Source organism: Sturnira hondurensis, unplaced genomic scaffold, assembly GCF_014824575.4.
Source record: "Sturnira hondurensis isolate 20B ecotype Veracruz unplaced genomic scaffold, ASM1482457v3 Scaffold0010128, whole genome shotgun sequence".
NCBI lineage: Eukaryota > Metazoa > Chordata > Mammalia > Chiroptera > Phyllostomidae > Sturnira > Sturnira hondurensis.
Window position 1 is genome coordinate 4,245,293 of NW_028082759.1, and position 14,004 is coordinate 4,259,296.

The 14,004-nt window shown below is 38.9% G+C and overlaps 1 protein-coding gene across 12 annotated transcripts in view; it reads left to right on the top strand.

Moving 5' to 3' along the window:
- Window positions 1-14,004, top strand: part of RAPGEF2 (Rap guanine nucleotide exchange factor 2) — a 219,966-nt gene that overhangs the window by 128,008 nt on the left and 77,954 nt on the right. For 2 of the 12 annotated variants that reach the window (XM_037058311.1, XM_037058312.1), the window contains exon 1: window positions 7,404-7,526. The exons of 8 other annotated variants lie outside the window; for them this stretch is intronic. In XM_037058311.1, coding sequence (XP_036914206.1) covers window positions 7,467-7,526 — 60 coding nt within the window. In that variant the 5' untranslated portion in view covers window positions 7,404-7,466. Of the gene's footprint in view, window positions 1-6,543; window positions 6,613-7,403; window positions 7,527-14,004 lie in introns of those variants that run through there. 2 more of the 12 variants (XM_037058313.1, XM_037058314.1) reach the window with 2 other exon arrangements.

Sequence of the window (14,004 nt, forward strand, 5' to 3'; positions counted from 1 at the left end):
CTTTGTTAAATCAGCTATTAAAGTCTGCTTATTTTTCAAATAAGTGTAGTTTTAAAAGCTTTATATTTCCTATGTTTGATTTCTCATTGACTTACAGGCTTCTTTATTTTTAAAAAATTTTATTTGTCTTCATGTTTTCACATACAGTCTTTAAATTTTCTCTTATGTTACATGCAAATACAGGGTTGGGCAAAAGTACAGTTGTTCATATAGAAAATAATGCAGTCATTAATAATAATAAAATAATAAACTGTGTTTCATGTACTCACAACTGTAAACCTTCTTTTGCCTCCCCCTGTATGGAGCCTGTTTATTATGGATAGGTTACTGCATTATTTTTTCAACTATGAATCAGACACAGCATAAAAGTTTGTCAGAAACTTTTTCAATAACTTAAGGATTTCTTGGGAACATATCTTTGGAATGTATCTGGCTGATCCTTCCTGGATTCTCAGCTGGATCTTCCTAAGTGCTAAGTCAAGTAACAGCTTTCCTATATTTGTAAAGCCTGTGTTTAAATCCAACTCAGATAATTCTTTAATAATTATTATGTGTCAGTATCTATTTTATTAAATAATTACATTACTTTTAATGGTGAATGTGAAGGGACCATTCTATTTGGTCAGAGTAGAAAAAATAAAATTTTGCCTGGATTCCTCTGTGGTTGCCTTGGGCGGGGTCAGTGTGGAAGAGCTGTCAGACGTATGCCCAAGGGGGGAAGAAATGATATGAAATGAGAGACTGAACAACAGTTAGGAAGGACTTTCAGGTAATCAACTTTTCTTGTGGGGAAAAAACTGTAGTATTAATGGGAGGGATGTTGGATTTAGAAAAGAAGTAAAACTTCTGACCATACCTAGGATAATAACTTAATTGTGCATTTGCTTAGTGCTTAAAATTGATTTGGTGAATTCATATAGAAAATAGCATTTTTAAATGCCATTTCTTTGGTGAATAATAAAACATTAGGAATCAAAATTATAAAATTTATCATTTCTGGACATCAAAGAAGAAATTGTCCCAGCCTCTCCCACAGGTTTTTCTCCAGCCTCTATAGCTTTTCCTCTAGGGTAGGGAAAGAGGGAAGAAATCAACATATAGTGGATAAGTGAAGTGAGTTATATGAGCAACCTGGAGTTCTATTTTGTATTATTCTGAACTTCTAACTCTGTAATCTTACACACTTTATTTTCCTATGAAAGATGAATGCATTACATTTTACTGCTTCACTTGGATTTTGACCAAGTTTAGTCAAATGTTTGTAAAGCACATTGAAATCTATGGATAAACACTATAGATATTATAAATAAATGTTATAAAAATAAACACATATTAATACCAAATGTGATTAATAATTACTGAGAAGAATGGACCCCTTTCTCAATTTAATGGTAATTAAAGAGTGACTACTTTAGGTCGAAAAAATACATGAATATAACAGCATTAAATTGACAGTGGAAAGGTTTTGCATTAAGTAGTTTCCAAAACTATGTAAGTAGTCTCTATCTTTTGGATCATTGTTGCTGATCATTAATTAGTTGTTCCTGAAACAGAGGCAGACAGTTTTGACAATGTCCTTTTTCTAGCTGGATCTATTTACCTGGTACTTGCTAAACCTAGATAGTTAAGGAATGGGGTGTAAATATAACCCAAATAAGGGCTATTTCGGGTAAGCATGATTTATTCTTGTTTGTAGAATAAGGGATTCTGTTAAGTCTTCAGTTTGTATTTCATTTCTTAAGCAGTGTTTGGCATATTGTATAAACTGGCATAATTTCGTTTCCATGTACAAGGTACTATGGATAGTGAAATTCCGGTGTTCATGAGTTTTAAGATATGTAGGTTGTAGGCAGGGAGCCAGGTTGTGAGAGAAATCACACCAGTCTTAGCACAAAAAAACATCGGTGCCTGAGGAAGTGTGATTTTCCAAGTTCATCTGTCAGGTTCCCCAATCAGGTTAGTTTCCTTCCTGAGAGAAGTGGCACGTTTTTCCAGAGAAGCCAGTGATGGGAAACCTTCACATAAAAGGCCAGAGCGTATCACCACAGGGGTCGTCTGACCTAAACTTGGAGTAGAGTTTTTGTCGTATGGGGATGTGGGACATAGGGTAGGTGGATGAAATTTGTGGAACTGGACTATTTAGTTCTTCAGTTGCCATTTACTTTTTTTAAAAAAATTTTATCTTTAGAGGGGAAGGGCAGGAGAGAGGGAGAGAAACATCAGTGTATGCTTGCCTCTCAGGTACCCCCTGCTGGGAACTGGCCTGCAACCCAGGCATGTGCCCTGACTGGGAATCGAACTGCCGTTGTTTGGTTCCCAGGCCCGTGCTAAATCCACGGAGCTACACCAGCCAGGGCACCATTAACTTTTTAAATACTGTGGTAAAATATGCTTACCATTTAAATTGATCATTTTAACCATTTTCTTAAAGTATGCAATGCAGTAGCATCAGATGCATTGACATTGTGATGCAGCCGCCACCACCGTCCAGCTCCAGAGTTTTTTCCATCCTCCCAAGTTGGAACCCCATCCCATTATCATTTACCACCCCCCCCACCCCCCCCCCGNCCCCCCCCCCCCCCCCCCCCCCGCCCTCAGCCCCTGGCAACCACCAGATCCCTTTCCTTTTGTAAATTTGGTGACTCTAGGTACTTCGCATAAGGGGAAACATACAGTGATTGTCTTTTCGTGACTTACTTCACTTAGCATAGTGTCTTTAAGATGGAATCTTGTGGCTTGTAACACAGTTTTATTTATTTTTTTAAAGATTTTATGTATTTATTTTTAGAGAGAGGGGGAGGGAGGGAGAAAGAGAGGGAGAGAAACATCAGTGTGTGGTTGTCTCTTGTGCACCCCTTTCTAGGGACCTGGCCCACAACCCAGGCACGTGCCCTGACCGGGAATCAAACCAGTGACGCTCTGGTTCTCAGGCCGGTGCTCACTCCACTGAGCCACACCAGCCAGGGCAGAATTTTATTTTTAAGACTCATATTTCATTGCATGTATATACTATATTTTGNCCCCCCCCCCGCCCTCAGCCCCTGGCAACCACCAGATTCCTTTCCGTTTGTAAATTTGGTGACTCTAGGTACTTCACATAAGGGGAAACACACAGTGTTTGTCTTTTCGTGACTTACTTCACTTAGCATAGTGTCTTTAAGATGGACTCTTGTGGCTTGTAACACAGTTTTATTTATTTTTTTAAAGATTTTATGTATTTATTTTTAGAGAGAGGGGAAGGGAGGGAGAAAGAAAGAGAGAGAAACATCAGTGTGTGGTTGTCTCTTGTGCACCCCTTTCTAGGGACCTGGCCCACAACCCAGGCACGTGCCCTGACCGGGAATCAAGCCAGTGACGCTCTGGTTCTCAGGCCGGTGCTCACTCCACTGAGCCACACCAGCCAGGGCAGAATTTTATTTTTAAGACTCATATTTCATTGCATGTATATACTATATTTTGTGTATACATTCTTTCACAGATGAACATGAGTTGTTTTTCCCTTTTGACACCATTTACTTTTTTAAAAAGACTTTATATTTTAGAGCAGCTTCAGATTTACAACCAAATTGAGGAAAAGATACAGTTATTTTCCATATGTCCCTTGTACCCACACATGCACAGCCTCCCCTACTGTCAACATCAGAATGGTACCTTTGTTTTTTTAAACCAAGGGTGAACCTACATGGACGTACAATACTCGCCCGAAGTCCCTAGTTTACCTTGGGGTCCATTCTTGGTGTTGTATATTCTGTGAGTTTGGACAAATGTATAATGACGTATATACATCATTATAATATCATATAGAGTATTTTCTATGCTCTAAAATTCTTCTTTGCTTCATCTGTTTATCTCCCTCCACCCATGGCAACTACTTAAAAAAACTTTTTTTACAATGATGCCTTTTGCAGAATGTCCTATAGTTTGATGCAGAGTAGGTAGCCTTTTCAGATTGTCTTCTTTCACTTAAGACTATGCATTTACAAGGTTCCTTCATGTCTTTTCAAGATGTGATAACTCATTACTTTTAGTGCTAATGTTCTGTTGTCTTGATGTACTGTAATTTTTCCATTTATCTACTGAAAGCCCTCTTGGTAGCTTCCAAATTTTGGCAGTTATAGTAAAGTTCATCTAGGTTTTTGCCTGTTATTCTGTTGTTGTAGGAATTTTGCAGTTTTGCATTTTACACTTAACTCTGTGTGTGATCCCTTTTAAATTATTATTTTGTGTGTGTGTGTGTGAAGGGTACAAATATAAGGTCTGTGTCTAGATTATGGGTTTTTTCTTTTCCTTTTTTTTTTTTGGCATGTGATCTCCCATTGTTCAGTACCATTTTGTTGAGACTATCTTTGCTTTATTAATTTGCCATTGCTCCTGTGTCAAAGATCAGTACCATTTACTTTTCCATCATTCCTTTGGCTATTAAAGAAAAGTATGAAATTTTTACAGGAACTAGTTTACAAGATCACACTTGGTCTTGCTAATGAATGTCCATTCTCAGTCAGTGAAGATTTTATTTATTCAAAAAGTATGTGAGTGTCTACCATATACCGTGCTAGGTACCACAGCTGCAGGGACTCAAAAACAAATGCAGTGCCAGCCATAGAGATTAGAATGGAGCAGGGGAAGCGGACATTACTGCCTTAAAGATTGCGTGATTAAATATAAAATCACAGTGCTAATAAGTGCTGCAAGGAAGTGATACACAGTATCATGGTAACTCTAAGGGCAGTTCACCCATGTTTTGGGGGTGGGGTAGAAGTCAGTCTGGAAAGGGAGGTGAAGGATAGTTCCTGGCAGAGGAATTAACACGTGAGGAGCCCCCTTGCTCTCTGTAGTCAGCAGGAGCAGCCCAGATAACCTAGTGGGCGCACGAGCGTGGCCTAAGTCTTGAAACCATACGAATCTTGCAGACTGTAGTAAGAGTTTTAGTCCGTATGCTGAGGGCATGTGTTTTAATTTGAAAATGGGGCTCCAGGGATGAATTTGGAATTACCAGACTGTAGTTTTTAAAAGATCCCAGGAGGCAGTAGGTTAAACAGGTTGGGTGGGTTGGATTAGAATTTATTCCAGACAGTTCAGTAAACTGGACTTTTGCAGTTTTCAAAGCAAAAAAATAATGATTGGAGTGGGATGATAGCAGAGATAAAAAGAAATCTAAAGTTGAGACAAGGCTGAGAATTTAAGAATTTAATTGATGGACATTTTAATTGATGGGACATGGAGAAAGGTGATGAGGATAACTCATAGGTGTATAAATTATATAATAGAACCATGATGGTGTTGCTTCTGAGGTGTGTGTGGATTGAGGACTTGGTAGAAGTCAAGTAGATAATTTCTGAGAGATTCGGTTGTGAAGTGGGGAGAGATTAGACTGCAGCCATGGGGCAATATAGAATCCATAGGCAGTTTCTGGGTTTATTTTGTTCTTGAATTGAGAGAGACCTGAACATATTTAAAGGCCAGTATGGAGAACTAGTTGAGGGAGAGATGTCGAATATATATGGCAGAAGAGGGATGATGGATAATATTAGGAGTCTATGAAAAGGGCATGTTGGACATGGATGGGGAGAAGGATACAGCATAAAGTTGTGAAGGAAATGGTTATCCTTAAATATGGGAGGGGGCAGAAGCAAAGAGACTAGTATGGGGGCAGTGTTAGGTAGACAAGAAATACAGATTAGCAAGCACTGGCAATTCCAAAGTTAATTATTACAATTGCTGGATTTTTCATATCTATTTTCTGTTATGCATACTTTTATAGAAACTGCCCAGTGCTTCAGAGTTAAAATGTTCTTATTTCTTGTCAACTGTGTCTTTCAAATAACTAACCTGGGTGAAATTAAGAGTTCATAATGGAATTACATTCAATTTGAATTCTTTAAAAGAACACCTGAGTGGATTTATTTTGATATTATTTGCAAGGCATTGCGTGTTTTGCAGGGGGTGGGGGGGTGTATATGGGTGTTTGTGAAAATCACATCCTCTAAATTTATATAAAGCTTGTTAAATGTGCATTTTGCAAATTTTGGGTAGATACTTGTTTCCAATAGCACAGTGATACCTGAGGGTGGGGAAGAGGTCACATCCATTCCTTTATCTTCACCTTGGTGAGAAATCATGATTTAGTTCAAAGCTATTCAAGTAAGTCTTAGCTCCGTTTTTCCCACCCTGTCTTCAGTGATATTATTTGGAGTCAGCAATCAATGGATTCCATCCCTCTGAGACTTGCTTAACCTACAGCCGCTGATACAATACAGGCAAGAGCTTGTTACTTTATCTGAATTGTCCATTGCTACCTTAATGAGTGAAATGGTTAAGTAGAGGAGGGGGCGAGCCTTAAGGAATGTGTGTTCCATTTGAGCTGAATATTTCAGTGTATATAGGGAGAGGGAGGGTGAGAGAGAAATCTACTTACATCACTGGAACTGCATTGAGTGTGAGCCTTGCAGGTTAAGAGACAGACTACAGTGTCTTGCTTTCTGCAGGAAGCAGCAATGCCGTTTGTTTCCTAAGAGGAATTTTTTATTTAGAAAAGGAAGCTTTCTCTCTACCCAGGAAATGGCTTTCCTTGTGCGTTGCTATGCCAACTGCCTGCAGCCATGGTCCTCCAAAGTAAGCACAATAATGTAATTATATTGGTGTGTTACATTCAGACTCATGATTCTCGAGATTGTGTGTGTGCATGTGCTGTGTCTCTGTTAGTGACTCTCTTGCTAGCAGTCATGCTTGTGTTGAGTGTGAGGGACAGACATCATTAAATTAAATGTCCATCAGTGTCATGCTGCTAAGATTAATTGTGCAAACTTGGTTAGTGGAGTGGGACGGAGATCACCGGTCACCACTCTGTCAGCATCATTAGCAGCTAGGGAGGAGGTCCCGATTCACACGCTCTGCCCTGATTTTTCTTTCTTTCTCTTTTCTTTTTTTTTTTTTTCTTGGTTGGAGGGGATCGTATGTGTGATTGCAAATGAAACAAGAGTATTAACAATGCTTGGATGAATGCTAGAGACTGGTTCTCATACCACCCTGACTAATATAATTCTGTATTAAGCCTTTTGAGGGGAGTCTGTGTGCAGTCAGCCATTTTAGCTTTTTTTTTTCCTTTTTTTTTTTTTGCTTCTTGTTCTTCTGTCTCAGAAATGATTTTGTTCTCCTGGAGGACTGAGAGCTGTCTAAGGTTTCCTCAGTCTTGTCATAGCCTAAGATGGTTAGAGTTTCAACGTTATAAAAATGGAGATGAACAGGGTTGTTCAGATTCCTTTTCTGGTCTACAAGTGTGAAGGGTTTTTTCAGCTTGCCAGTAGTGACACTTTAAGCTGCCGCATGGATTCCTCCTCCCTCTTTTTTTTCCCTCTCTCTCTTTCTTTTTCTTCTTTCTTTTAATTTAATGCTGTAGAGGGTGACGTGCCATCCATGAGAGATTGGTACATGATGTGTAAATTCAGTTCAGCATATGTTTCTTCATTATGAAACCACTAGCAATCCCAGCTAACCATGGAGTTGTGGGCCAGCAGGAGAAACATTCAGTAAGTATCACCAAACGCCGCTGGTGCTTTGGTAGCGTGTCACGGAGAACTGCTTTACAATGGGAATTACTGCTGTTGCTCATCAGGGGAGACAGGGCTTTTAGGGGGCACACTAGTCTGCTTGGAGGAGGGGGTGGCTAAGTTACAAGTGGCTTGTGCATCCAATGCTGTCGCGATTTAAAAAAATTTAAACTAAAGCAAAATCGCAAATGTTGAGAAATACCGGACAGCTGATTTTTATACTAAAACGTTAAAGCTTGGTAATTCAGCGTTAACGTAACACCTGAGTAGATTTTTTTTTAATGCTTTTTTATAGTTGGATTTAATGAGAGATGATGAGAAGGGTTGTGGGGAACCGGTGTCTGTAGTAAGGAATTCACAGGGAGGTTTGAGGGAGGGAGGGAGGGGGGGAGAGCTTCAATTATTGATTTGCTAATAAAATGATTGGTGGGACTCCTCTGACTCCTTAACATGTTTTAATAGGAGATGAAAACGCAGAATTTTTTTCAGGGTCACAAGTAATGCTTCTTTATAATTGATCCCATGAGTCAGTGATGCATTTGTCACGCTGAAATCCCACAGGCGGCCGCTGTTTGTAGCTGCTGCTGCTGCTGTTTGTGAGAAACACTTTTCTGTGGCCGCCACCCAGTGTGAGCCTCCTGTCACAGGAACGGGAGTTCTCACAGGGCTGCTTTCATGTTACCGTGTTGGAAGTTTCTGTCATCATGCGAACTCATGTTTTCTATGTGTATATGGCTATTTAATGCTCAAAATGAAAACACATGTATTTAAGCAGCTTCTATAGTAGTCTAAGTATTTTAGAAATGTCTACCTTCGTATTTTCACTTCTTAGCATCTAGGAGGTATCATGTTAGGGTGTAGAATGATCTTTGTGCATTCTCAAAAGCGTAAGATGCTAAACTCAAAAATGGAGACAAATCGCTGAGGCTTCAGGAATTTATAGGCAGAGAAGGCCACGAGTTTAGAGTATGAGATGCTTCGGTTTATGTGTATAATTTGGTTTTGTTCATCATTATGAACAAAATTATTGACTAAATGCTTTTCTTACGTGAAGTGACTGGGACAGCATTATCGCACTTTCCCAATGAACTACAGGATGTTCTTAAGTCCGAGTGTTGGGAGCGTGTTACTATGCAGCTGTGCTTGGAGCCCGGGCCCCTCGTAATGAGATCCTTGTGGTACCTCACTAATTAAATCTCTTGGGACCAAATCCAAAATAAGACCAGCCTTGTACTTAATTTCTCTAATAGGGAAGGTCGTTACAGAGAAGTCCCACCATAGTTCGATTTTGCTAACGGGGCCTTTGAAATGAGCCTCTGAAATGAGCCTCCTCTGTAGTCATGATTTTTTCAAATTACAGTGAGAGTGTTACTTAAACTATACTTGAGGAACCTTAGAAGCAGAGTTTTAAATCACAGGGTTTTTGTGTGCCTTTCTAGTATGCTCTTTCTCAAACCAAGGGCGAGAGTATTTATTAGTGATGGCATAATTTTCATCAACAAAGAAAATCGTTACAACTATTTTCTGGTAAGGGAGGAAAAAGTATTACAAGATTTGTGAAAACGAGCGATTGTGACAGATAACAGTAGACAGTATGTAAACTAGGGTGCCTTGTGCCCTATTGTGTAAATATGTCTATTTCCTGACAAGAGCTTTCTGTTTTACTGAAATTTAGTGTAATGCCGTGACTGAAGTGTTGTATTTTGCCTTGTATAATGCGTGCTGTTTCAACCAAATTTTTGAGGGGAAAGTAAGGGTGCACGTTATACATGGGTGTAACGATGACATGCCCAGGGAATAATAATCCCATGCATGGTGCGCACAAAAACATGAGTGCGCATTGTACGTGGCAAAATACGGGTAACACTAGCCATCACGTAACTTTGAAACAAGCAGTTTCCAGAAAACGTGTGAGTGGTGTTTCCCATGATGCGTTTGTTACAGACGGAAGTAGTAGAATCTGCCATCCCAGACCATCATCTTCTGTGGCAGAGTAGGCAGCTTAGGATATCCGGATTGTACCACGTACTCGTCGATGAGTCCTTTGATTATCTGGACTTTGCTGTTCCATGAGCAGACCTTTCCAATGTTGATTTATATGCAAGGAGTTGAATAGGAGAGTAATTGCTCTGGCTCTCACATAATAGGTGACTCAGAAAACCCTTGTGGAGCAAAAGTGAGTGACAGGTGCCCTCTCTTGACCAGTGAGACTTTATGAACATAATGTCAGAGCTAATTTTAAATGAGTAAAATGTAGCAAACTCACAAATATTTCCGTTTTTGCTTCTTCAAAAAGTTTGTGGCATTTTAAGTGGCTTTGTTTCTTTGATGACAGAAGAAAGAAGCAAGGTACTGAAAGGAAAAAAAAAACATTACCTGGGGCTTTTTAAAGCTACGGTTGGTTGGGCACAAGTAGTAAACTCAGTTATTCTACTTTGTCCGAATCTTCAGAGCTTTCAGGCTTTTATTCTTTATTCATTTTCTGTGTAGCTCAGTGCGTATCTCAGTTGCTGGCACATGGTAGGGGTACAATAAATACTGTTGAATTTCTCTTTTAGTTGCATTTTTGGATTAGTGAAGCCACATTTACCCTTTAAAGTAGTCAATTTTACGTATTTTAGCACATCTCCTCTTTCTGCTCTGTGTGTGTGTGTGTGTGTGTGTGTGTGTGCGTGTGACAATTGTTAATACACCTACCCGTGTGTCATGCACAGTGCATCCAGCCCTGGTCTGTGTTCTTTTAGTCATTGGGTGCCTTCACTTCGCCTTCAGAGGAACCTTGTGCTTTGTGAATTTCGAAAATAAAAGGAGATTATTAACATTTTCTTAAAATGTATAATAAAACTGAATTTTCCAAAAGACCCAGTGAAACACTGACTGTATAGACTGTTAATAGATGTCACATGAAGAAAGTTTCATAGACCCGGTCAATCGAGGGAAAACCTTCGGATAACATTAGAGGTGTCATCACCCTATTACCAGTGTTTGTTTGTTTGTTTGTAATTCTTACCTGAGGATATGTTTATTGACTTAGGAGAGACAGACAGACATCAACATGAGAAACATTGATTGTTTGGCTCCTGTAGGCTCCCGTAGATTCCTGTAGGCACCTGGACTGGGGCTTGAACCCGTAACCTAAGTATGTGCTCTACCCTTGGATTAAACCTGCAGCCTCTTTTGGTGTACAGGGCCATGCTCCAACCAACTGAGCCACAAGGCCAGGACTCAGAGCCACAAGGCCAGGACTCAGCCGTTTTGTATTTTTTCCTGCAGCCACCTCCCCCCTCCACCCCCCGTGCCTGCTTTTGTTTTGCCTGCTTCAGATTATTGAATGGAAATAGTATTTCTTAAGCATCCTTTTAAAAATTCTGCACTAGAGGATGACTTTGAAACTTTGTAAATTAAAAAACAAAACAAAACGAATCACTTAAGTCAATTTGATACTATCCAAACTGATTATTTATTTTCTAGTTGTACATGTTTATAGAAGTTATTATGTTGTGTGCCATACTTAACTAAATAAGTAAAACCTCAGCCCTGATTCAGTAAGACTTTAAAAAGAGGTGTACATAGCAAAATGCCTCACTTAAATAGGGAATAAATAGCAACAACTGTCACTTATTGAGCACCTATTATATGACAGTCACTATGTTACATGGTATCTGACTTAATCATTACAAGAACCTTCTAAAGAAAGCTGTGTTATCACCTTTTGTGGAGATAATGAAACTGAGGCTTAGCAAGACTTAAACATTTTTTTTGCCAAGCAGTAGTTAGTGGTAGAGCCATCATCATTGGAACCAGGGTTGTCAGATTTCACAGCCCTTCTTTAACTGCAAACCAACACTATTTCTCCTTCCATGGCCAAACTTAGTCTCCGTCAGGTGTGTAGATTCAGATTGATGAGAGCTGGTCTTAGCTAATGGAAGACATGGCTTGCAAAAAAGTACTTGCTTTTCTCCTGTGACTCTGGTTGGCCCAGCACAGATGACATCCCAAGCACTGAATATAAAAGAACAATAATGTCATGATCAAAATTACTTTATAGGACTTACAAAAATAATTCAGAAACCTACTTTTTGACAGGTACAATTAATAATGCATCTGTCCTTTTTGATATTACCTTGAGACTTCAGTTGGGATGATCGGGAATAAATGCTGTGTAGTCCATTTCCTTCCTCCTCCTGCTTTTTTGTGTGTGGCTCCATCACCTCTCTTCTCATTTTGCTGCTTAACTTTTTAAGCATAAACGTGGTGCCTCAGCTTTCTCCGTTCCCTTTTAACTTCTGACAGCCCGACCTGGACCACTTGGGTTCTCTTGGAGGCACTGGGTTGCGCTATTTGGTCTCCCGTTCCTGCTTTAGTGAAGTCTGCATTTGTCACGGAGCCTAACCCCGATTCATGATCACCCCTCCGAAGTGCATACTAACCATGGCTCATCTGTGGCCATAAATATCAGTTTCGTCATTTCACAAGTTTCTTAACCAAGAAGCATGGAGGATAGCATGGAGAAGCATATGTCAAAATTCCTCTTGGTCACAAAGGCCTTCTATCATGTGCAGTCTCTCCCTTACCAACACATTTTTTTTTTTTGCCCAAACTATGCTTTTTAAAAAACTTAGGATGAGATGATCTATTACAGACACTTTAGTCTCACTTTCTTTTCCTATTTCCCAGTTTATAGTGTTCTTTGCTTAACTTTCACTTGCTCCTTGCCTCTTCATATTCATGCCTTCCTCTCTTTGGTTCACGGTCCGGCACTCAATCCACTGAGCCACACCAGCCAGGGTGTACCTTCTCTAAAAGATGATTTTTGTGGCACTTAATAGGTAATGCTCAATTTTATTAATTTTCTTAATTGGTGCTTTTAAATTGGTTTGGTCTTTACAGTTAGATGAGAAATCTTATCTTGAGTGGATCTCTCCACCTTCCCCGGGTTATGTATTTAGCACATGGTTGGAATTCAGAACTGTTAGCTGTCTGAGAGCACAGCACAGACGAGGATTTTCTAGGAGGGAAGAAGAACGTGTGAGGGTCCAAAGGAGGATAGTGTGGCAGGACATGAAGAATCAGAAGGTCATGAGGACAAATAATGAGATAATCACTATGGAATGGATTCTGTTAGGGAGAGCAGGTTGAAACGGGATGGAGAGGAAGATGTCAGGATACCTGACAAGTTAATGACCACAATTTGGGGATCCAACAAAGGAGTATAACCCCCTCTTCCTCTCCATCCACACTCTTCCTTCTCTTTCTATCTTGAACTAGAATGGGCTTACGAAAACTCATTTTTTAAAAAAAATTGTTTTTATCTACCATGACAATTTGACCTTGTCTGTGAATGTTGAGTACAGTGTCTCTTTAATATAATTTGATTGATTCATTGTTCTTAGCAACATAGAAAATAGCACCAAGATTAATTATAGATGTTAGGTTCTTCCTCTTTTAGATGACGACTCCGCCTTTTCTTTATCTGATCTTTATTTTGTTTATAATGACAGATACATTTCCTGAGATGAAATAAACTTAGCTCCTGGGGAGGTTTTCCACCAGGCTAACTAAGCAGAGAGGTGGGAGGGGAAGCAATATCCTGTCATTTTGTTCAAGGACAAGGTCATCTTGCTTTGGATTTGGGCCAAGAAACCCTGGCAACAAATGATAGATCTTTTTACCATGTTAGAAGTGAAGAAATATATTTTAGAAACTTTCCCGTGCATTCCATACTCTATCTGTATGCATAGAAAAAAGCTCTAGTTCATTGTGGGACAAAATGAAGAAAAATTTTGTTTTATTCAGACAAGTATAGTTTACAGTTTTACTTTTAAATATTGTTTAGTGATTGTCCATTTACAAATAGAAGTGTATAAAAATAAAAACAAGATTCATGAAAAAAAAAAAAGAATGATCAGCTTAAAAAAAGAAGAGAGTGCTCAGAATGCATCATTAGAAACTCAGTTGTTCTCCTTCAGCTGTTTAACCAGGGTAAGATCACCATAGTAAGATCACTAACTGTTTTCACTCGTTTAAAATATATTTGAAATACTGATCTTTAATTTGCACCAATATGGTTGCTCTGTAAAGTCGGTCATGTATACATAATTATCCATGAAATAGATCCTGAGCTTACTTGAGTCCATTTTCTCAATTTTAGACCTGACCACACTCGTAAATATTTTATTCAGGTACTCTCTTTAGCAACCTTTTCAGTGTGACAGTCAGCTTTCTTTGTTTTTCCATGTCCAGTCATAATTGTGTATAAATTATTTTTATTTAATTTAAATCCTTAAATATTTTTAACATTTTATATGCCTAGTTAAAAGAGGAATAACGTGTTTTTTATCATGCTTTTTGCTTACAATCTTTTTAAACTTTTTCTATTTAGAGTAAATTACAATATTATTATTATCCATATATTGAATTATAGTTAGTGAGTTTTTTTTAAAAAAAGAAAACATTT